Raw genomic sequence first — 24350 nt, forward strand, 5'->3', positions numbered from 1 at the left:
GTTCCCTTTGCTGGTGCTGTGGATGGCTGAGAGAACAAAGCCCTGCTAGGAGGGGAGTGAAGCAGAGTGCACTTGACACAGCAGCTGTCCTGAGAAGGCTTTTCCCTCAGCAGCCATCCATGCTGGGGAGAGATTGATTGCTGTGGTGTGACCTGGGTTATGTCTTTTGGAATCCTGAATTATTCAAGAAGGAAGTTCCAAGATGTGGCTTCACCTAGGGGTGCTGAAAGGCCAAAACAATAAGAAAAAGTGGCTGCAGATAAGGGGGAGGAAAGAGAAGGTTCCTGGGCAGCAGTCAATGAGTCATGCCAAGCATGAAGCCAGCAGAGCCAAGTGGCTTAGCAGTGCAGCCAAGTCCTGTGTCTGGTCTGTCTGACAAGAGGCAGCTCAGGTTCACACCTTAAGAAATAAGCTGAGATGCCCAGAAATTATGAATAGAGAGAGGCCAGCTCTGAGCAATCAACACAGGAAGGAGATGGACATGATGGAGTGGCTCCAAAGGAGGGCCATGAAGATGATCAAGGGGCTGGAGCATCTCCCCCAGGGGGTTTAGGCATGGCTGTACCTAGAGGCATAGGTCACAGCCCAGGTCCACTCTGAGGTGGTTGTGAAACAACTCTTTTTTCTCTTTTTGTGAGTGCAAAGTCTCATCCTGATGGCTGGCACAGATTGCACTGGGTTGGAAGGGATCCTCCAAGGCTCTCTTGCCCACCCCCTGCAGTCAGCAGGGACGTTTCCAGCTACATCAGGCTGCTCAGGGCCACGCTGAGGCCGATCTTCAATGTCTCCAGGGATGGTGATTCTCCCACAGTCCTGGGCAACCTCTTCCAGTGTTTCCCCACTCTCCTTGTGAAGGGAGGCTTTGCCCCCCAGCAGCTGTGCAGCTGGCCTGATGCCTGTGTTTTCTCTGCCTGTGGCTGTGTTGTGCTCTGCAGCATGGCAGCCAGTGGGCCAGCTCGGGATGCGCCTGGTGCTCCTGCGCCCGGGGGAAGGTGAGCTGCACCCCCACCACCTGCCCAGCCCTCACCTGTGGACCAGGAGAGCTGCAATACACTGCTGAGGGATCCTGCTGCCCCAAATGTGTGGGGCCTGGAAGTGAGTATGGGGTGGGAGTGGGGCTCTGGTGGTCATCCCAGCTGTAGGGCACTGGAGATCTCCTTTTGGTCTCAACTCTGGAACGATCTTCTCTTTGTGTCCAGCTGTGTGGGGATGACACTGGTGGCCAGGGTGTCTCTTCATTCTGTCCTGCTGCCATGCTTACATCTTTGCTGGCTTCACCTGTAGGCCAGGAGGAAGTCTTCATCTTTAAGCAGGGAGCAGATGTGCCCAATGTGTCCTTGTTGTGGAAATTAAAAGCTGGGGAAAAAGGATTCAGCCATTTCCTGTGTGCTGAGGGCACCTGTGGCACTTACAGACTCCCACCTCCAAGTTCCAGTAGTGCCTGAGCTCTTGGCTGCCTTTTCTTCTAGAAGTCCAGTGGGAGAAGTGCATCCAGAGCTCTTAATTCACAAGTCCAGTTCTGGTGGTCCACAGAAATGAGCAAGTCCAGAGGAGGCCACAAAAATGATCCAAGGGCTGGAGCAGCTCTGCTATGAGGGCAGGCTGAGGGAGCTGGGGGTGTGCAGCCTGGAGAAGAGAAGGCTTCAGGGAGACCTTAGAGCAGCCTGCCAGTGCCTGAAGGGATCCTACAGGAAGGCTACAGACTTCTCATCAGGGTTAGGCTGGAGCTGAGGAAGAAGTTCTTCAGTATGAGGGTGGTGAGACTCTGGAGCAAGCTGCCCAGGGAGGTTGTAGCTGCCTCCTCCCTGGGGGTGTTTAAGGGTGGATTGGACGAGGCCTTGGGCAACCAAGTCTGGTTGAAAGGTATCCCTGCCCATGTCAGGGAGGTTGGAGTAGATGGTCTCTGGGGTCCTTTCCAACCATTGTAGGATTCTCTGAAGCCTAAAGGCCTTGAGAGCTGGTGGGGGCTGTTGCTTTGGCAAACCAGGGTGCTGAATGCTGAGGGGCACAAAATCTGTGCTTTAGTGATGGGTGATGGAAAGGGGGTGGTAAAAAAAAGCCTTGGGAAAGAAAATGACCTGTTGTTTCCCTGTCTCTTAGAGCCCTGCTCCTTTGATGGCCACTTGTTCCAGGATGGTGAGGACTGGCACCTTGGTGCATGCTCCAAATGCATCTGCAGGGACGGCAGGACCCAGTGCTTCACAGCTTCCTGCCAGCCTCTACTGTGCAGCCAGGTCAGGACACATCAGCCTCTGGGAACCACTCATGGCTGGCTGCTTGCCCTTGACAAGGTCCCTTTCTCATGTAGCTGTTCAAAACAGCAGCACACCTTCTGGATGAGCACCTTGGGAGAGAGGTGCCTGATGTGTGGAGGTGGTGTGGAGTGACTGGGGGTCAGTGTGGGGCCTCTCGCTCCAAGGACATTGAGGTGCTGGAGTGTGTCCAGAGAAGGGCAGCGAAGCTGGTGAAGGGCCTTGGTGTCCTCCTTTCCAACCCCACACTGTGCTAAGGAAATGCAGGCAGCAGCTCCCTGGAAAGCCCTCTCTCTGACCTTGAATTTGTGGTTTAGAGGTTGCCATATCCCAAATATATTTGAATCTGTTTACCACGCTCCAGTTACCAATCCAGGAGCTGCCTTGCAATGTCTGTCCTGGCTGAGCAGACTTCTCTGTGGCACTGAGAAAGAACAAAGGCACTACTCAGAAACTCTTTTCCTCCTGATCCTTGCCCAGCTTTCTGTTACTACCCCAGGTGTTTGTGCAATTAACTCTTTTTGGCCAGAAGGAAATCCCACCTGTTCCTCTGCCTCCTAATTGTGTTTTGCTTCGTCCTGAGATCCTCTATTAGTATTCCTTGGCTAAGTACTGCTCATTAAAACCAAATTTATTCCTCCTTTCCCACTCCACGTGGCCTGGTGTTACCTGCTGACTGCTTGCACTGGTGGTTAACCAGCCAGTCATTAGGATTTTGGTTGTGGAAGCAGCAGCAGTGGTGGTGCTGCTGCGATGTAGGTGAGAATGACTGGCTGAGAGCTTCCAAGTTAATGCAGCAGAAAGCCAATCCTGGTGGTGTTCCAGATAGTTCAGAGAATCATGGAATTGTTTCAGTTGGAAAAGACCTCCAAGATCATCCAGTCCAGCCATCAGCCCAACACCACCATGTCCCCAGGCTCACACCTTTCTTGAACACCTCCAGGGCTGGCTACTCCACCACCTCCCTGGGCAGCCTCTTCCAATCCTTGATCACTCTTGCAGCAAAGAAATCTTTCCTGGTATCTAACCTAACCCTCCCCTGGCAAGGGGCCTGGTGGAAGAGCCATGAGCAGGATGTGCAGGGATCCTGTTCTGCTCTCATCATACCCAAACATCTTCTTGCTTGTGCCTTTGTCACTTCATTCACTCTTCACTCCCTGTCAAAAGCAGTGGGTGGAGGGAGGTGCTGCTGAGCTACACTGCTCCACGTTGTTGGGTGGAGGGGAAATAGTAGCAGGGGAATTGTAGGCATGTTTTGGATGGATGGAGTTGAGACATGCAGGAACTGATTTAAATCAGTCATGGAAATGTTTGGATTAGGAGAGTCTGGCTGGAAGTGTGTGAGCACCTGCACAGACAGGTCTGCTCTGTGGATTTAACTGAAGCACTGCAAATGCCTCAGAGGTGGTGAGGAGGAAGCAGACCTTCAAAGCTTTAAAATGGGGCAGAACCAGGGGAAAAGACAATCTCTTCTTCCTTCCATCTCCTGCTTTAGTGTGCTTCTCTATCCCTGAATGTGTGCACTTTAGCTTCTCTAGGGGTCTTCAGGCTGCACCTCAAATCCTAGGTATGGGGTCCCTCACTACAAGAAAGACACTGAGGTGCTGGAGCAGGTCTAGAGAAGGGCAACCAAGCTGGTGAAGGGTCTGGAGAACAGGGCTGGTGAGGGAACTGGGGGTGTATGGTGTGGAGAAGAGGAGGCTGAGGGGAGACCTCCTTGCTCTCTACAGGTCTCTGAGAGGAGGTTGCAGTGAGGTGGGGGTTGGTCTCTTCTCTGTGGTATCAGGTGATAGAAGGAGAGGAGAGGCCTGAAACTGTGCCAGGGGAGGGTCGAGTTGGACATTAGGAAAAGTTTCTTTGCTGCCAGAGTGGTCAGGGGTTGGAAGAGGCTGCCCAGGGAGGTGGTGGAGTCCCCATCTCTGGAGGGGTTCAAGGAATGTGTTGCCATGGTACTTGGATCCATGGTTTAATGGCCATGGTGGTGTTGGGTTGATGGTTGGACTCAAGGACCTTAGAGAGCTTCTCCAACCAAACCATTTCTATGACCTGCATCCTTACACCTGCCTATATATCTGTACTAAACTGCTGTCCTAGCAAGCTAAGGAAATCAGATGAAGGGAAAAATCTTTGTAGCTTCCTCCACTGCTCCCATGCTGTGAAGCCTGCATCAGATCCTGAGCCAAAAATGAAGCCTTGAGTGACTTGGGGCTATCACACAGATACTGACACCCTGGGATTGCAGGTAGTGCTGCTGAGCCCCACAAGAGCTCTTCCTGCTCTGATTTTGCTTTGTTTCTCCTGCTTTCTCTTTAGGATGAAGTTATGGTTATGCCTCCTGGCAAATGCTGCCCAGAGTGTGTCCCAAAGCCCTGCTCAGTGTCAGGAAGAGTGCACCAGGTAAGCTTTGGCCAGGCAAACCCAAAGGCACAGAAATGCTGGCACATCACCTCCCCACGTGCTGACTCTCTGCCAGCACTGACAGCTTAGTGCTCCCTTTGCTTCATTTATTTTTTTCCCATCCTTGGAAGCCAGAAGAGTTGAAAGGAATGAGGCCTAGATAAGAATTTGCTGGCAAGCACAGCAGGGAAGTCTGCAAGGTGAAGCAGATGAGGCCCTTTCTTTTCACACTTTTCTTTGAGGGAGGAGAGCAGAAAGCAGTGGTGAAGGTTGAAGTATTTATAGCTTTGCTGGTGTCATCTGGAGTGAGGGTAATGCATTATTTAATGAATGGGGGGATGTGGGAATTTCTGCTAATCAGAAGGGGTTTTTTGCTAATAATAGTAGCTAAGGCCTTGCCAATGTCCCTAGCTTGCAGCTAATGAGACATGCACACCACAGGGTCAGCTACACCTTGGATCAGCTGCGGGGTGGCCAGCAGGACTAGGCAGCTTATTGTCCCCCTGGACTCAGCACCTTGAATACTGAGGTCACTTTTGGGCCACTCACTCCAAGAAGGACATTAAGTTGCTGGAGTGGGTCCAGAGAAGGGCAACCAAGCTGGGGAAGGGTCTGGAGAACAGGGCTGGTGAGGAGCAGCTGAGGGAGCTGGGGGTGTTCAGCCTGGAGAAAAAGAGGCTTGCTCTCTACCAGTCCCTGAAAGGAGGTTGCAGTGAGGTGGGGGTTGGGCTCTTCTCTCTGGTAAATGCTAGAATGGGAGGAAATGGCCTCAAATGACTGTGTCCAGTTGTGGGCCCCTCAGTTCAGGAAAGATGTTGAGATGCTGGAAGGTGTCCAGAGAAGGGCAACAAAGCTGGGGAGGGGTCTGGAGCACAGCCCTGGGAGGAGAGGCTGAGGGAGCTGGGGTTGCTTAGCCTGCAGAAGAGGAGGCTCAGGGCAGACCTTCTTGCTCTCTCCAACTCCCTGAAGGGAGGTTGTAGCCAGGTGGGGGTTGGTCTCTTCTCCCAGGCAGCCAGCACTAGAACAAGAGGACACAGTCTAAAGCTGTGCCAGGGGAGGTTCAGGCTGGATGTTGGGAAGAAGTTCTTCCCAGCAAGAGAGATTGGCCATTGGGATGTGCTGCCCAGGGAGGTGGTGGAGTCTCCATCACTGGAGGTGTTTAGGAAGAGCCTGAATGAGGCACTTGGTGCCATGGTTTAGTTGATCAGATAGTGATGGATGATAGGTTGGACTGGATGATCTCAAAGATCTCTTCCAACCTGGTTAAGTCTATTCTATTCTAAGTTACACCAGGGGAGGTTTAGGTGGGATTTTAGAAGAAACTTCTCCACTGAAAAGCTTCTCAACCACTGGAAGAGGCTGCCCAGGGAGGTGGTGGAGTCAGCATCCCCGGAGGGATCTAAAGCAGATGTAGATGTGGAGCTGAGGGACATGGTTTAGGAGCAGATGTGGTAGCATTAGGTTGATGGTTGGACTTGATGGTCTGGAAGATCTTTCCCAAGCAAAACCTTTCTGTGGTTGTAAGCAGCACCAATTTCTGCAAAGAGTTTGGTCATTCATGAGAAGTGTTTACCAGCTGTCTGCATGTCCTTTTTGACCAGCATGGTGAGCAGTGGAAGAAGAACAGCTGCAGTGTGTGTGCATGTCACAGGGGAGAAGTCAGGTGCCTGAGAGAGACCTGCGAGCCTCTCACCTGTGAGCAGGTAGCTCAAAGTCATTCCCCTCTTGCACCCTGGCTGGCAGCACCTCTTGCTGTGCTTCCCACAGCTTCAGGCAGTCCTGCTGCATGGTTTGCTGCTGGTTTTTTGTAGGGGCAGAGCAAAGTGCAGCGGCCTGGGAAGTGCTGTGAGGAGTGTGTGTCCTCCAGGAGAAGCTGCTTCTCTGGTGGCACCACCAGGTACCACGGGGAGCTGTGGAATAGCTCTCACTGCCACTTCTGCCTGTGTGATGAAGGCCAGGTCACTTGCCAGAAAGCAGAGTGTGCCAAAGTGGAGTGTGCCAAGGTAAGAAAGGTTTTCTTCTTTCAAGATGTGGCTTTAAAAGTCTTGTGGTCATTTCCCCCTCTCCCCTCCCCGTGTTTTTTTCTTGACTGACATCTTGAGACACTCAAAGGACCTGCTCTTCTCTCAGAGCTTCTTGAAAACACTTCACAGGACAGAGAGCAAACTCTGACTGCTCAGTGAGCTTACACTGTGTGAATCAGTGATCAGTTCAGCTTGGATTCCCTCCCACACTGCTGCCTGCCTGCTGGTACGGAGGGTCAGACACCCAGAGGAGGCAGTGCCTACCAGCTTCACCAGAAGCTGAATATGAGGAGAAACATCCAGGTCAGGGAGAGTTAAAAGGTTAAGAAATGCTCCTGTGACCTCCATTCTGAGGGCTCCTCTAAGGTAGTTGGGTAGGGAAGTCAGTGTTCTGCTTTGCTCCATTTTTCCCCTGTCATTCTTGGCATGGAAGTGAAAAGAGTAAATTAATCTCTTCCCAGTGCTCTTTACTCCCAAACCAGCACCCTCCCTGCCCCAGTTCTGGGATAATTGCTTCAGAGTGGATGTGGAAAATGCATTAGGTAGGGCTGAGTGCTTCACACACAGACACACACACACACACAGAGGTGTTCAAGTGGCCTTTTTGCAGTGGGGTAGAATCCTAGAATGGTTTGGGTTGGAAGGGACCTCCAAAGCCCATCCAGCCCAACCCCTTTACATTCAGCAGGGAAATCCTCTACTAGAGCAGGTTGCTCAGAGCCTTCTCCAGCCTCACCTTGAATATGTCCAGGGATGGAGCCTCATCCACCTCCCTGGGCAACCTGTTGCAGTGTTCTAGCAGCCTCATGGTGCAGAACTTGTTCCTCACATCCCATCTAAATCTGGGCAGCCTTCCTCAAGCCATGTTCAGTCCCAGTTTCCCTTAACAACAGTGCACAGTAATTCATTACAATCAGATGTTCACAGTCAAATAGCTATAAATATTCCCAATCAAATATTTCCTATCAAATATTCACAGGTATTTCCAATCCAAGATTCCCAACCAAGTATTTCCTCCAAGAGCAAATGAATGAACTCTTTTTCCTCCTCCTTTTGCTTTGCCCCTCTTTGAGTTGCAGGTCTGCTTTTTCTTTTTCAGGCACCTGCATCAATAAATCAGAGCTGCTGTGAAGCTAGGAGCTTTGGGCTTCATCTCTTCATTAAAGCCCTCTTAATTTTCTGGTCACATCGTGCTGTTTGATGTGTAATGAGGCCACAGATATGAACTGCAAATCCTAGCCAGCTGCACAGAGTGCAGCAGCGTTAGGTGAGAGCAGGGGAGAGCTTTGCTTCCTAAACCCTTTCAAACAAACCTGCCCAGCAGCTGCCAAATGATTCTGACCCTAATCTTCCAAAAGCCATTTTCAGCAGGTTGGTGATGAGCTCAGAATGCAAGTTCTGTGGTAGGGCAGATATGGAGGTGCTCAACCAAAACCACTCAGACTGTCAGGGCAGCAAATAATCCTGCTGGAGCGTTTGCCAGCCCCCCCAGCTAAGTAAGCCCACTTGTGAGGATGTCCAGCTGGCTCACAGAATCAGAGTAACAGAGAATTGTTTCAGCTGGAGAAGACCTCCAGGATCATGCAGTTCAACCTTCAACCCAGCACCACTATGGCCCCAGGTGCCATGGCCACACATTTCTTGAACGCCTCCAGGGATGGGGACTCCACCACCTCCCTGGGCAGCCTCTTCCAGTGTCTCCCCACCCTCACTGCCAAGGATTTCTTCCTCATCTCCAGTCTAAATCTCCCCTTCTCCAGCTTCAATCCACTCCCTCCCATCCTATGACTCCAAGCCCTTGTAAAAAGCCCCTTCCCAGTGTTCATGCAGCCCTCTTTCAGGTCTGGAAGGCTGCTCCAAGGTCTCCCCAGAGCCTTCTTTTGTAAACCTTCAGCTACCACACAGGCACAACAAGTTGTGATGGATTAGGGCAGTTGTCTCCATTCTGCTGCTGCTAAATTCTTCTCTTCAAACCCAAGTTATTTCAGTGGACTCTGTGGAGCTGTAACAAAGAGCAGGCTTTTTCCAGCTCTTGGGGAGGGGAAAAACCAATCAAGGTAGAACATTGAACATGAAGGCAAGCTTCTAAGCAGTGACATCTCAACAGTGGTGCAGTGCTGTGCCTGTGATCCACAGTGACAATGTGACATTTCCTCTTCTCTCTGCTTGCAGTGGGCTGTCTTTACCTGCAGGATTTAGGGGTGAGGTAATGACCTTATCAGTGAATTCCCTGCCTTTTGCTGAGCTCTAGTTCTGCAGCTGCAGCATTCAGCCAGCTGTGCCTGGAGAGATGAAGCAGGATGGAGAGAAGATAAGGTGCAATGAGATAGTGAAGATTGCATTCCAGGGCAGGAGCTCTGCTGCCTCTGCATTCCATGGTGGTGCTGATTCCCTTTGAATTGCTGCAGCCTTTCTCTTCACAGGGTGAAGAATTAATTCACCTCGATGGGAAGTGCTGTCCTGAGTGTGTCTCAAGGAATGGTTCCTGTGTTTACAAAGATCACACCAAGGCTGTGAGTATCCTGCTGCTCTGGAGCACATAGCAGTGAGTTCTGCTGGCAAAGCTTTGCAGGAATTGGCTCTCCTGGGAAGAGCTGGGCCAGTGGATACCTTTCTGCCAATGTTTCTGAGGGATTCTCATTTCTTTCCTGCAAGGCAAGTCCATTATTCTGTGAATATTTTCAAGGAGCTTTCCTTCTGGGGTCAAATGGAAAGGAAACATCAAATCTCTTGATTTAAGGACAGCAGTAATGGACTTTTCATTGCTCTGACAGAGGAGGACTGCAGCTAATAGCTGCTGTTTGCCAGCAGATGTGAGAAATGGGAAGTTTAATAGTGGCTTGGGTTTTTTGGTGTTTTTTTTTTTAATGCTAATCCTTCCCTTTCCTTCCTCAGATCTCTCTTTCTCTGACCTAAGTGAGGTAAAGCATATTAAGGTGTCAGGTTTATTTCAGTTTGTGCTTTATCCCTTCTAAGAGAGGAGCCGGCAGGGAAGCTTCATGGGCATTTAAAGTGCTCACTGCCTCTTTTCTGCTTGTTGGGATCCTCATGTGGTGCCAGCAGAGCCTCAGCCACTGAGGACAGCTTCAATGATCCCTCTGAGCAGAGTCAGGGCTGCAGATCCCAGGAGGGGAACAGGGGCTGCAAGATCTCTTCCCTCCATGCACTACTAAAAGTAGACAAGTGTCAGGTGCATGAGTTGAAGAATCTTCCACCACATCTTCATCTCTGTGGGGTTTTGGCCAGACCTCAGTGGTGGAAAATCAGGCAGTAGAAGAGAGCAGAAGACATAAAATGCTGTGAAGATTTCAAGTGTGACAAAGAGATTCATGGAATTGTTTCATGGAAAAGATCTCCAAGGTCATTGAGTTCAATCTGCAACCTAAGATCACCATGACCATTAAACCATGTCCTGAAGTGCCATGGCCACACAGATTCAAGAGGAAGGACAGATCCAGATATCCCTGGGCCAAGGGCTCCTCTCAATAAGCACTTTGGAGGCAGCTTTATGCTGGAAGGGCAAAGGGAGCAAGAGGGTTGAGGGTGCAGATGCAGACAGCCCCAGAAGGGTTTCATTTACTCCTGGCACTGATGCAGCCTCACGACTGACCCAAAGGTTTGCATGCATGGCAAACCCACTTTGTGCAGAGCTCTCCTTCCCTGCTGATGCTGCCCATTGCCTCTTTCCTGTGCAGGATGGAGAGCACTGGGAAGAAGGTCCCTGCAGGGAGTGTGAGTGCCAGGACAGGAAGGTGACCTGCTTCCAGCGCTCCTGCCCGCCCTGCCCGCCCGGCAGCCTGGCCCTGGAGGTGCAGGGAGACTGCTGCCCACGCTGCCAGCCAGGTATGGACCAGGGCAGGGCACTCACCTTGGGTGGCAGCCTGTCACAACCCCCTCAGACTCTCACTTCAGATACCAGCCTGCTGCCTGTGGTGAAGTCTAGAATCATAGAATCACAGAATGCCCTGGGTTGGAAAGGAGTTCTTGGTGGGATTCAGGGCTCCCACTGACCTCAAATGGCAACTTCCATTTGGCAAGGAACTTCTCCTTGGCTTGGGGTTTGGGAAATAGTTTGATTATTTCCCCCCTCTTTTTCTCTTCAACATGAATACAGAATTAACCAGGTTGGAAAAGACCTCAGAGATCATCCAGTCCAACCTCTCACCCAGCACCATCTGATCAACTAACCCATGGCACCAAGCACCCCATCCAGTCTCTTCCTAAACACTTCCAGGGATGGTGACTTCAGCACCTCCCTGGGCAGCACATCCCAATGGCCAATCTCTCTCTCTCTCTGAAGAACTTCCTCCTAACATCCAGCCTGAACCTCCCCTGGCACAGCTTGAGATTGTGTCCTCTTGTTCTGGTGCTGGTTGCCTGGGAGAAGAGACCAACCCCCACCTGACTACAACCTCCCTTCAGGGAGTTGGAGAGAGCAAGAAGGTCTCCCCTGAGCCTTCTCTTCTGCAGGCTAAGCAACCCCAGCTCCCTCAGCCTCTCCTCACAGGGCTGTGCTCCAGACCCCTCCCCAGCTTTGTTGCCCTTCTCTGGACACCTTCCAGCAGCTCAACCTCTTTCCTAACCTGTGGAGCCCAGAACTGGACACAGGACTCAAGGTGTGGCCTAAGCAGTGCTGAGCACAGGGCAGGATGAGCTCCCTGCTCCTGCTGGCCACACTGTTCCTGATACAGGCCAGGATGCCCTTGGCCTTCTTGGCCACCTGGGCACACTACTGGCTCATGTTCAGCCTCCTGAAGACAGGGAGCTGCTCCTTTGGGATTCCTAACACGAGGTTTGGACTTTATGGACTGCCTAGAACTAAAGAACCTGCTTATGAGCTGTTATGTCCCCAGCTCACATGGGGCTCAGTGCCTGCCACTCAATAATTGTTTGCAAAGATGAGAATAGCCTCAGCTTCTCTGTTTATTCTGCAGAGAAATCCATTTTCCTCCAGGATATTGTCACCCTTCCCTGATTTACATTCCAGAGCTGCTGGGCTTTAGCTCTGGCCTGATGATTTTTCATGTTGCTTGCTTCTCTTGCAGCCTTCACAGAACTTTATTTTCCCTTCTTCTTCTTCTTCTTTTTTTTTTCTCTATCAGAGTGCTCCAGTTCATGTTTTATCTCAGCCAAAAGCAAATAGCTTCCCAGTTTAATTATGCTGTCATTTGCAGGAGGGCCCTGCCACATTCATGCTTTAAAGCTGGTTATTTACTGCATGCTAGTAAAAATGCAAAGCACTCCAAATTGAAAAGGGAGGCAAATGGGCTTTGGACACTTCAGATAACATTGCCCTGCAGTTTCAAAAGGGAGCAGCATCTACACAGGCTCCTAAGGAGGGGACAGAGCATGACATGCTCTCAGCACCTCTCTGTCCTCCTTCTAAGCAAGAAGTGCTTCTCTGCTGCCTACCCTTGCAAATCTGGCCTCTTGATTTAGCTTCCATGATGGAAAATGGGTTTGCCATGTTGGGAAACCATAGAATGGAATCCTAGAATGGTTTGGGTTGGAAGGGACCTTCAAAGTCATCCAATTCCAACCCCCCTGCTATTGCAGGGACACCTCCCACTCATCCAACCTGGTCTTGAACACCCCCAGGGAGGGCACATCCACAACCTCCCTGGGCAACCTGTTCCAGTGTCTCCCCACCCTCATTGGTAAGAATTTCTTCCTCATCTCCAGTCTCAAACTCCTGTCTTCCATCTTCAATCCATTCCCTCTTGTCCTATCATGTCAAGCCCTTGTCAAAAACCCCTCCCCAGTTTTCTTGCAGCCCCCTTCAGGTACTGCAAGGCTGCTCTAAGGTCTTCCTGGAGCCTTAGCATCTCCAGGCTGAACAGCCCCAGCTCCCTCAGCCTATCCCCGTAGGGGAGGTTCTCCAGCCCTCTGATCATCTTTGTGGCCTCCTCTGGACCCACTCCAGCAGCTCCATGTTGTGCTGGGGATACCAGGACTGGGGATACCAGGACTGGGGATACCAGGACTGGGGATACCAGGACTGGATGCAGTGCTGCAGTACAATTTTCTTGTGCCTAGAGAGAAGTTGTCCATTCTGTCCCTGTCCAAGAAGCCAGTTCACTGTCAGAGTGGAAGGATGGGGTTGCACAGACCCTTGGGAAGAAATGGATAGAGACAGAGTCCCCTTATCATTCCTCCTGTTTTATCATCTTCAGCTCTATGTCCTCTCTTCATTCCTGAGCCTTTCCTTGGGTACATCTCCCTGGAAACTTGCAGGAGAGTTTCCAGCTGTGGGATCCTTTTTGCTGGCTAGGCAGGCAGGAGCAGGCAGCTCTTCTTCCAGCAGGCAGAAGTAGCTCAGTAGCAAAGCCAAAGCAGCCCTTCCTTTGGCCTCTGCAGAGAGGGCAGTTCTGGTGCCATTTGAGACAACACCTATGGTCAGGAAATGCTGGGACAGAAAGCTTTTGGCTGGAGGGGGAGTGATCTGGACCTGGTGTGGACACTCTGGACTTATGGCAGGGTTTGACTGAAGGAAACTCAGATTCAGGTTGTTTCAGGCCATTAATTCCTGATGGCTTACATTTATTTCACTGCTGAGAAACCTTTTTATCAACAGGCTAGAAAAGCTGAGGCTGTGGAGTGCCTTCTCACATAGCAGAAGACAGCAAGGAAATATTGTAACCCTTTTCATGCAATATTGGAAGAAGGGGGGGAAAAAAACCCCAACACAGCAAAACCCACTCCTAAAAACCCGACACAGCAAAACCCACACCAAGAGAAAGAAGTGAGGAGATTCACTTGGATGTGGAGTTTGTGTTGCTTTGTGCCTTCCTGGTTAAAACCCACTGCTGCTTTTCTCACCTTGGGGTCTTTCCTTCGTGCCAGTTGAGTGCCACCCAGACTGCCTGACCTGCTCTCAGGCCTTTGATCGCTGCACTGCCTGCCGAGACGCCAGGAGGTGGCTGCAGGATGGGCGCTGCGTGGAGGCCTGTGGGTTGGGCTTCTACCAGGAGGGGGGCACCTGCTCAGGTAAGTTCTGCAGGAGGTTGCACCCCATCACATGGTTGCCTTCTCTGTGGCTTCCTGGGCCAAGCTTTTAGTTGGAAGCCCCTGAAAAATGCAGATCCTCGAAGTCCCTGTCCAAAATCCTAGACTCATGGAATGGTTCAAATTGGAAGGGACCTTGAGGCTCATCCAGTTCCAACCCCCTGCCATGGGTTGGGACCAGGTTGCTCCCACCAGCCCAGGTTGCTTAAGGCCTCATCCATCCTGGTCATGAACACCTCCAGGGAGGGGGCATCCACGACTTCCCTGGACTACCTGCTCCAGTCTCTCACCACCCTCACTCTCAAGAATTTCTTCCTAGTCTCCAGTCTAAATCTGCCCTCCTCAAGCTTCAATCCATTGCCCCTCATCCTGTCACTCCCAGCCCTTGTCAAAAGTCCCTCCCCAGCTCTCCTGTAGTCCCTTCAGGTACTGGAAGGCTGCTCCAAGTTTCCCCTGGAGTTTCAGTTGGAAGTGCCCTCTAAGATCATCCAGTCCACCCTTCAACCCAACACCACAGCCATCAAACCACATCCTCAAGTGTCATGGCCACAAGTTTCTTGAACACCTCCAGGGATGGGGACTCCACCATCCCCCTAGGCAGCCTGCTCCAATCCCTGACCACTCTTGCAGCCAAGACATTTTTCCCTAATCTCCAACCTAACCCTCCCCTGGCACAATTCCAGGCCTGAAAAATGAAGTTTTCTCCTATTATCAGCCTGCATCTCCAGACTCCTGGGACTAACACATCTTTCTTCTCTGTTCTTCCTCTTGGAAGCCTGCAATGAAACCTGCTCAGCCTGTAGCAATGGATTTGAGTGCTCCTCCTGCCAGCCACCCCTCTTAATGAAGGATGGGCAGTGTGTGGCTTCCTGTGGGAAGGGATACTTCCAGCATCAGCTCCTCTGCACAGGTAACTCAAACCAGAGAAGTAACTGCAACCCAGCAGAGAAAAGCTGTCCCCAGGCTGTTAGATACACTTGTGTTGAGGGATCTGCTGTTGACATAGGTGTTAATGTTCACCCTAGAGCAAAGGAAGGAGTGAGCAGGGGAACTGAAGTCACAGAGTGTAGAATTGATTACTGCTTGGGGAAGTACTCATTACATTCTGCTGGAATAAAACCCTCTGCTTTGAAACATGTTGGCTTCTCTCCCTTCCTCTTTCCATGTGGAAATGTGGTTTCTGTGATGTTCAGGGCAGACAGAAGCATGTGGACCCTGATTTAACTGAGGATCTAACACCTTGATCTGTTCAGAAGGGCCTGTGGGGATAGGGCGAGGGGCAAGGTTTGACACTGGAGCAGGGCAGAGTTGGGTTGGACATCAGGAGGAAGCTCTGCACTGTGAGAGTGTGGAAATCCTGGAACAGGTTGCCCTGGGATGTAGTGGAGGCACAATCCCTGGAGACATTCAAGATCAGACTTGGTGTGGCCCTGGGCAGCCTGCTCTTGTCAGAGGTGTCCCTGCTGACTGCAGGGGGGTCAGACAAGCTGCCCTTTGAGGGTCCCTTCCAAGCCAATGCAGTCTGTGAAGCTGTGTAAACATGAACTGCTTGTGCTTTGTGGAGTGCTTCAAACAGCAGGATGGAGCCAGAAGCCTGGTCTGAAAGGTCTTTTTCATCTCCAGCCTGAATTCCTCAAGAGGGAGTTTAGTGGAACTTAGGGCAATTAAACCCAGCCTAGTTCACCCTTCCTGTGCTGTTGGAGCATCCTTCATGCAGGTGTGCAAACCACGAGGAGAAAAAGAATAAACACCATCCTGGGCAATCAGATCAGAGCTTGGGAAAGCTGCAAAAATAAAAGAGTGGATGGCAATGAATGCTGGACCCCACCTCTGAAATTTTAGCCTGACTCCAGTGGTTTGACTTTGTGCAGAAGGGGCAGCCAGGCAGAACTAAAGCAAATTGCTTTTAATTCCCTTGAGGAAACAAGAACAGATTTTCCCAAGCAACTTTCAGCTGCAGGCATGCATGACTGCAAATCTGGATGGAGGGGGCCAATCAGTGAGCTGCACACCAGCACTAAACATGAGCCATTAGCTCTGCCCTCCTGCTTCAGCAGCACATGGACACTGCCAGCTAAAACCCTGGCAGCAGGTGGGGAAGGAAATGGTCAAATACAACCAAATGGAGGAGAAGATTATTTGATATTGAAGTCCATAGATCCTTCTGCACTGGGTATCTCTTCTAACCATAGAATGGTCTGGATTGGAAAGGGTCTCCAAAGATCATCTGCTCCAACCCCCTCTCTATTAAGGAGGGACATCCTCAATTAGATCAGGTTGCCCAGAGCCCTGTTGAGCCTCACCTTGAATATCTCCAGGGATGGGGCAGCAGCTGCCTCCTTGGGCAATCTGTTCCAGTGTTCCACATGGTAAAGAACCTGTTCCTAACATCCAGTCTAAATCTACTCTTCCCTAATTTGAAGCCATTGCCCCTTGTCCATCACCAAAGGCCTGTGGAACAGTCTCTTCCATCCTTCTCATAGGCTCTTTTTATGGACTGGAAGGCTGCTATTAAGGGTAACAGCAGCCTTCCAATCCATGAAAAGGACTCTTTAGACATGGACAACAGGGCCCTGGGCTACAGACAGGGGGGTTCAGCCTTGAAGCAAATGGTCAGCAACCTCAAATGTCTCCAGGGATGGGGCTTCTACCACATCACTGTCCCTGTTCCTCCACCTGCTTCTGTGGAGTATTAAAGCTACTATGAGACAGCAAAGTTGAGACTAAAACAGTGTCAGGCTTGGATCTGCAGCAGTGTACTGAAAGCTGGGGGATCAGTTTGTGCCAGGCTTAGAGCAGAGTGGTAGGTGAAGTTTTCCTAGGCAGAAACAGGCTGTGGAGACAGTTAAGATTGTCCCCACTGAAGGCAAAGGGAAGCAAAAGTAAGAGCTGTCTGCCTGGTAGGACAGAAGGGCTTGAAGGACTTGCAATGCTCAGTGCTCTCAGTGCATTTTTCTGCCTTAATTATTTATGTTTGCAGGATCATTCACAAGGCCCAGGCAGAGCTGGGGTGGTTCTGCTTTGATCTCCCCAGCTGCAGCTGCTGAGGTGTGTAACACGACACTAACAGAGCAGCTCAGCCCCTAGCAGAGCTTGGATTTCTAGTCACAGCCTGCTGGGCTTTGCTGGCTGCTGAGGCTCACCTTGAGCACGACCAGCTGAGCACACCAGGCTGAGCTTGGCCAGCTCATGGTGAGGAGGGCAGCTTAGAGGTGGTAGAGTGGTAGGACCCTATCAGTGCTTCCCCAAAGCTGAGCAGTGATCTCTCCCTGTGTCCTTGCTGGGATGCCATCTGCCTTAGCCCTGCTGCTGTCACCAAAGCTGGGAATGTCCTGTGTGCACTGATGCAGAAAAGAGAGACTTTGTTGAGTGGATCTTTAGCTGATTGATTCTCTGACTTCTGGGCAGTCAGGAAAGAAGAGAAACAGAAAGAGCAGGACTCTCATCTTAGGAACATAGAATTGTTTTGGTTGGAAAAGACCTCCAAGGTCATTGAGTCCAACCTTCAACCCAACACCACCATGGCCACTAAAGCATGGCCCCAAGTGCCATGGCCACATATTTCTTGAACACCTCCAGGAATGGGGATTCCACCACCTCCCTGGGCAGCCTGTTGCAGTGTTCCAGCACCCTCATGGTGCAGAACTTTGCCTTAACATCCAATCTCAATCTGCTCTGCTCTCATTTCAAGCCATTGCCCCTCATCCTGTCACTGCAGGCCTTGGGGATCAGTCCCTTAGCAGTCTACTTGTAGACCCCTTCAGGGACTGGAAGGCAGCTCTAAGATCTCCCTGGAGTCTTCTCATCTCCAGGCTGAACACCCCCAGCTCCCTCAGCCTGTCCCATAGCAGAGGTGCTCCAAACCCCTGCTCATTTCCTTGGCCCTCCTCTGGACCCTCTCCATCAGGTCCACATCCTTCCTGTCTTGAGGGATCCAGAGCTGGATGGGATCTCTTCCCATTTCCCTTTGTGCTTGTACAGCCTCTTAACACCAGGATGAACAGGACTTAGGCTTACCAACCTTCATCCTGGTCTGGCTGCAGCTCCAGAAGCTGCTCTGATGTGTCCTGCATGTCCTACTGCACGTACGACGTGCAGCTGGAAGCTGTCCCCCTGCAGCAGCTCAGACAAAAGCTACCAGCACAAGAGCAGCAGTGGTTTGGTCAACAAAGCTGGGGAGGGAGCCCTGTGAGGAGGGCCTGAGGGAGCTGGGGTTGCTTAGCCTGGAGGAGAGGAGCCTCAGGGCAGACCTTATTGCTGTCTACAGCTACCTGAAGGGAGGTTGTAGCCAGGTGGGGGTTGGTCTCTTCTCCCAAGCAACCAGCACCAGAACAGGAGGACACAGTCTCAAGCTGTGCCAGGGGAGATTTAGGCTGGATTTTAGGAAGAAGTTCTTCCCAGCAAGAGAGATTGGCCATTGGGATGTGCTGTCCAGGGAGGTGGTGGAGTCCCCATCCCTGGAGGTGTATAGGAAGAGACTGGATGGGGTGCTTGGTGCCATGGGTTAGTTGGTTAGATGGTGTTGGGTGAGAGGTTGGACTGGATGATCTCTGAGGTCTTTTGCAATCTGCTCTGCTCTATTCTATTCTATTCTATTCTATTCTATTCTATTCTATTCTATTCTATTCTATTCTATTCTATTCTATTCTATTCTATTCTATTCTATTCTATTCTTGTCCTGTCCTGTCCTGTCCTGTCCTGTCCTGTCCTGTCCTGTCCTGTCCTGTTCAATTCTCTTCTAAAACCGCTAGGGGAGAAAAAAGAGAAAGGAAAGAAAAAGAAGGGTAAAGAATTGCTGCAAAGCCTTCATTTTGGAAGAGCTGCTTGGAAGCTGATTGTTAACCCTGCCCTTTTCTCTCCTGCAGCGTGTCACGAGTCCTGCTCCTCCTGCTGGGGTGCTGCTGAGAACAATTGCTTGTCCTGCAGAGACCCAGCACACCTGCTTCAAGAGGGGCTCTGCGTGGCCAGCTGTGGGCAGGGATTTTACAGCCAGGCTGGAATCTGCAGTGGTAAACATCTCTTTTGCTTCCTCCCACTGCCAGAACTTTGAGAAATGTTCTGGTGGAGGGAAGAAAAAAACAAGAAAGGAGGAGAACAAGGAATCAATATTTCATTTAGCCAGGCAGCAGCTGGGATTTTATTCATGCCCAAGCAGCCAGATGCACCTTGTGCATAAATAGCAGCTGAGGAAAGCTGCTGTTTACTTGTAAGATTATTAATTCATTTAAGCTAATCAGATGCTGCAAGGTTTAAGGCTGTGGGTTTGTTGGGCTGGGTTTGTTGGATTGGGTTTTTTTTCTTCCCCCTCACCCCCTCACTGAACAGCTGGAAAGCCCCAACTGAGTTGTTTCTGAGGGCTTGACAAATCTATTTGTCTGCAGGAAGAAAAATGGCCTTTGCCAGCAGGTTTCTCTAAATTTGATCATAATTCAGCATCACAGCAACTAATACTTGCACCACAGAGGAGGCTGGGGAGCTGGGAAGGTGTGCTGAGGAAAAGGGAGGAGAGGACTGGAGGGAATTAGAAGACCTGAGTGAAACAGATCCATGAAGGAGGGGGACAAAAAATAATCTCAACTCAATGATGTAAAATTTGCTGCCAGCATTCAGGTGAAGTCTGGGCTTGTGCTGGCAGCCACCTCCAGCTGCTCTGAAGGACTGGCCAGCAGAGTCAGCAGAAAGGACACAGGGCCTTTGTGTCTTCAGGCAGCTCTGTTTGAGCCACAGCTGGCTACAGCCAGCCTAGGTGATTCTGATTCCATGATCTAAGGCATGGCTTCCCTTAGTTCATGTTCTCGCTGGGGCTGGCTTGATGACCCTGCTGTTTGTTGCCCATTGGGTGCGTGTCACTAACCAGCTGTCCTCCTTGGCAGCTTGTGAGCAGTTCTGTGCCACCTGCTATGCAGACCAACCCAGGTGTTTGACCTGTGCTCCAGAGAAGCTGCTTCTTGATGGGAGATGTGTCTCTGAGTGCCCAGCTGCCTACTTCCCAAGCACCAAAGGAAGATGCAGAGGTAAGAGGAATGTCTGCATCACCTCCTCTGAAGCTCTCAAAGTGCCCTCCAGATGTTGTTGCCTCTTTCCCCACATGTTTACCTGTGGGGAAGGAATGTGGAAAGCACAGAAAGGGGATGGGAAATGAGATCTTTTGTTTTCCTGTGGTAGTTTTAAATCACCTCTGTGCCTTGTGGAGCACATTAAGACAGGCTGAGATACACCTTCACAACACTGAGTTGTGAGTTACCCTTGTTAGCAGTCATTCATACATGTGCACTTTTGCTCTCATTAGTTCACAGAGCTGAGTATTCTGCCACTTGGGAGTTGTCACTGTTGGCTGGAGGAGGCTGTAGTCAGCAACACCACTCCCAAGGAGGACAAATGTGATCCTTCAGCTCCTCTGTGCTCTCTTTCTTTATCAGCTTGTCATGATTCGTGCTCCAGATGTGAGGGACCTCTGGCCACACACTGCACCTCCTGCTCCTTTCCTCTGGTGCTGCACCAGGGCCAGTGCCTGCAGGGCTGTGGAGAGGGCTTTTTCCAGGATCATGGTGTCTGCAAGGGTAAGTTCTGCACTTCCAGGTTCTCCAGCTACTGGTTTTTGCTGGGCTGTGCTCTGAGCACCCAGCTGTGACACTGATCCTTTGTGCTGCCTCTGCACAGGTTGCCACCCATCCTGTGGTGCCTGCATGGGCCCGGGGGCCTCTCGCTGCCTGAGCTGCAGGGCACTGGGGGATGTGCTGCAGCCTCAGCAGCCCATGGAAGGAGCTGTGCATGGCCTCTGCCTCTCACACTGCCAAGCTGGGTTCTACATGGACAGCAGAGGAGTCTGCAAACGTGAGTAGATGGTGGAAGAGCTGTTCAAAGCCTTTGGCACTGGGCTGTGCTGCACTGGGGGCATTCAGGGTGATCTTGTACCACCTTTGATTCTGACATGCTTTGAGCTCCTCTGCTTGCCTTGGGACAGTCAGGAATGTTTAAGCTCAGTGACTTTCAGGATGGCATCTGAAGGAAATACACTCTGCATTTGATTTGGGACCAGAGAACTCAGGTACTTACATTAATAAAACAGCTGTGTTCAGGTCTGCACAGCTCAGCTTTCTTCTCGTTGAAGCTCAGCCATGTTGGCTTTTACCATTGAAGGAGGATCACTCCTTAAGCCCTTTTCATAAAAGACTGAGCTGTCTCCTTATTAACCCTTGAAGACCACAAGGTGATGTACTTGTAGAAATCATTTCATTGCATTCCTTCCCTCCAGCCTCTCTTGTCTCCCTGGAGGGCAGGAAGCCTCTCTTGGTGTTCAACAGAGTCTCACACAGCAGAACCCGTGGCCTCCAGTCACTCCTCTACTAAATACTAGGGGTTTAATTGAGGAGTTAATATCTTTATTTAACCACATTACTTAGTTTAAGATTGGCTTGGTTTAGGGTCAAGTACCAGGTGAAGAAGTCCCACTTTTTAACTGCACATTTTAGTCTGGAGAAGAGGAGGCTCAGGGGAGACATTTTTGCTGTCTACAACTACCTGAAGGGAGGTTGTAGCCAGGAGGGGGTTGGTCTCTTCCCCCAGGCAACCAGCACCAGAACAAGAGGACACAGTCTCAGGCTGTGCCAGGGGAAGTTTAGGCTGGAGGTGAGGAGAAAGTTCTTCCCAGAGAGAGTTGTTAGCCATTGGGATGTGCTGCCCAGGGAGGTGTTGAAGTCCCCATCCCTGGAGGTGTTCAAGAGGGGATTGGATGTGGCACTTGGTGCCATGGTTTAGTAGTCAGGAGGTGTTGGGTGACAGCTTGGATTTGATGATCTCTGAGGTCTCTTCCAACCTTATTGATTCTATGATTCATTTATAGAATCAGAGAATTAGTTGGGTTGGAAGAGACCTCTAAGATAATGCAGTCCAACCTTCAATCCAGTGGCCACTAAACCATGGCACCAAGTGCCATGGCCACACATTTCTGCTGTACCTCCAGGGATAAGGTCTCCACCACCTCCCTGGGCAGCCTGTTCCAGTCCCTGGCCACCCTTGCAGCAAAGACTTTGTTCCTAATCTCCAATCTCAACACAATTTCAGGCTGGAAATCCTCTCCTTCCCTCCCTCCCCTTTCCAAGCAGTTCAGTTTCATTCTTGCTGAATCATCTTTTCATGATCAGACTTGCTGTGGCCCTGGGCAGCCTGATCTAATTGGAGGTCTCCCTGCTGAGTGCAGGGGGTTTGGACAAGATGACCTTCGAGGGACCCTTCCAACCCAGTGCCAGCTGTGAAGCTGTGACAGTTCCAACCAAGGTACCCTAAAATTAATCCCAGAATTAACTGGGCCCTCTCTTTTCTCTCTTTGCTTCCCTGCAGAGTGCCACTCCTCCTGTGCAAGCTGTGTGGGGAACACTGCCCAGGACTGTACAGCTTGCCCCTCGCCCCACGTCCTGCTTGAAGGCAGATGCCTCTCAGAGTGCCCAGAGGGACTCTTCAGCCACCAAGATCACTGCTCCTGTGAGTGCCCCATGCAGGCCCCTGCAGCTCATGCTGCTGAGCTCCATCACTTCCACACTCTGTGCTGCCTTTCTGGGTGTAATTAGAGATGCTGGCAGGTTTGGAGAAGGCTGTTTAAGTGTTGTGGTGGTGTTGTTTTTCAGGGGAGAATAAGACAGTCCCATTGCAGGAGAGGGAATCTGCTCCTAAGGGGAGAGAGGTGTGCACATGGACTCCTAAATTCTAAGCAGCTTTGCTCCTCTGCATTGTTTCCCTGAAGATGTTTTGTGGTTTATTTCAGCCAGCAGAACACTGGACAACATTGAGCAGTGCTCTGCTTTTCTTAGGCTGGATAAGCACAGTGTCCATATCAATGAGCTTTGTTTGTAATCCACTCCTGCCTACAGGGCTGAGTTTAGGAGGAAAGACCTGGATCAGGGTAATCCCAAACACAAATCCAGGCTGGGCAAGGGCTGGCTTGAGAGCAGCCTTCAGGAGGAGGACTTGTGATCCTGTGACCCTTGTGGAATAGGGTCAGTGGTTGGACTTGGAGATCCTGAGGGTCTTTTCCAACCTGAATGGTTCTGTGATTTCTGTGATCTCCCCAGGAGCCAGCAATGGTCACTGGCAACCCAGCAGGCAGCTGTGTGCTGGGCTGCATCCAAAGCAGGGAGAGCAGCAGCACAGGGAGGGGATTCTGCCTCACTGGCAAGAATTTCTTCCTAATCTCCAGTCTAAATCTGCCCTCCTCAAGCTTCAATCCATTCCCTCTCAGCCTGTCACTCCAAGCCCTTGTCAGAAGTCCCTCCCCAGCTCTCCTGTAGCTCCTTCAGGTACTGGAAGGCTGCTCTAAGGTCTCCCTGGAGCCTTCTCTTCTCCAGGCTGAGCAGCCCCAACTCTCCCAGCCTGTCCCCACAGGAGAGGTTCTCCAGCCCTCTGTGATCATCTTGGTGGCCTCTTCTGGACCCACTCCAGCAGCTCCATGTCCCTCTTAGCTGTGATGAGTTCTTCTACAGATCATCAGTCACAGTCTTTCTGTCTCCTGCAGATCTGTAGCATGGAACACATGGAAGTATGGCATCTGCCTTTAAAGGTGGAAGGCTACAAGAGCAGCCTGAAGTATTTTTGAGCAATCTTAACCACTTTGCCTGCAGTGCTTTTGTTGAGCTTTTAGCAGAGAAGAGCTGCTGAGCTGGCTTGGCATTCAGGGCTTGTTGCTTTCAGGTGGGGAGGGCTTTGTGCAGTGCTCATTCCTGGCTTTTCCACTCATGAATATCAAACTCCTGTCACTGTGATGCTCCTACAATCCCAAGATGGTTCATTTATCTCCCCTGTGCATCCCACTCCCTTTCTTCTGTGCACAAACCTCTGCTGGAGGGGAGGACTCAAAGGGCCAATCTCTCTGTGTTTGCTGGGTTGTGGAGAGCTGCAGCTTGGTTCATGCAGAGAGCTAATCACATTTTTTTTTCCCCCAGCTGACAACTCATTTCTCATCTTGTTTATTCAAAATGAGGATGTAAGAAGCCTTCCAAGCCCCAGCTCTGTGCTCACTGATGCTATTAGATCATTTTATGTCCCTGCTTTGCAGGAGTAAATGATTATGGCAGAGAAGGCCTTCCTGGGGAGGGGAGGGTGGCAGGTGGCCTACACCAAGAGCATAACAAGTGTTGGCTTTCCCACCCAGCCTGTCATCCATCCTGCAAGACCTGCCATGGCCCTTCTGATCTGGAGTGCTCAACCTGCCACCCCCATGCCACTCTAGCTGGTGGAAGGTGCAGGACCAGCTGCAAGGAAGAGCAGTACCTCAACCTGGTGGGATATTGCTTGGGTAAGTAAGAGATGATGATGTGAGTTGATCTGTTGGAAAGCAGCTCCATGGAGGAGGACCTTGGAGTGCTGGTGGGCAATGAGTTATCCATGGGACAGCAATGTGCCCTTGTGGCCAAGAAGGCCAGTGGTCTCCTGGGATGCATTAAGAAGAGAGTGACCAGCAGGTCAAGGGAGGTTCTCCTCCCCTTCTATTCTGCCCTGGTGAGACCACATCTGGAGTACTGTGTCCAGTTCTGGGACAGGGATCTACTGGAGAGAGTCCCAACAGAGGCAATGAGGATGCTGAAGGGAGTGGAACCTCTGTGTGATGAGGAAAGGCTGAGAGCCCTGGGGCTGGTTAGGCTGGAGAGGAGAAAGCTGAGAGGGGATCTCATCAGTGTTC

At 51.0% G+C, this 24350-nt stretch overlaps 1 protein-coding gene across 1 annotated transcript in view; it reads left to right on the forward strand.

The window, feature by feature from the left end:
• Positions 1 to 24350, forward strand: part of FRAS1 (Fraser extracellular matrix complex subunit 1) — a 143765-nt gene that overhangs the window by 44529 nt on the left and 74886 nt on the right. Inside the window, exons 5-19 of the mRNA XM_068154044.1 lie at positions 936 to 1095; positions 2101 to 2234; positions 4566 to 4649; positions 6251 to 6352; positions 6461 to 6652; positions 9097 to 9186; positions 10369 to 10516; positions 13517 to 13660; positions 14454 to 14588; positions 18544 to 18687; positions 19552 to 19692; positions 20098 to 20238; positions 20339 to 20512; positions 22019 to 22159; positions 23823 to 23966. Coding sequence (XP_068010145.1) covers positions 936 to 1095; positions 2101 to 2234; positions 4566 to 4649; positions 6251 to 6352; positions 6461 to 6652; positions 9097 to 9186; positions 10369 to 10516; positions 13517 to 13660; positions 14454 to 14588; positions 18544 to 18687; positions 19552 to 19692; positions 20098 to 20238; positions 20339 to 20512; positions 22019 to 22159; positions 23823 to 23966 — 2074 coding nt within the window. The remainder of the gene's footprint in view (positions 1 to 935; positions 1096 to 2100; positions 2235 to 4565; positions 4650 to 6250; positions 6353 to 6460; positions 6653 to 9096; positions 9187 to 10368; positions 10517 to 13516; positions 13661 to 14453; positions 14589 to 18543; positions 18688 to 19551; positions 19693 to 20097; positions 20239 to 20338; positions 20513 to 22018; positions 22160 to 23822; positions 23967 to 24350) is intronic.

Source organism: Melanerpes formicivorus, unplaced genomic scaffold, assembly GCF_026170545.1.
Source record: "Melanerpes formicivorus ecotype bairdi unplaced genomic scaffold, bMelFor1.0.p_v2 SCAF_27, whole genome shotgun sequence".
NCBI classification, from domain to species: domain Eukaryota; kingdom Metazoa; phylum Chordata; class Aves; order Piciformes; family Picidae; genus Melanerpes; species Melanerpes formicivorus.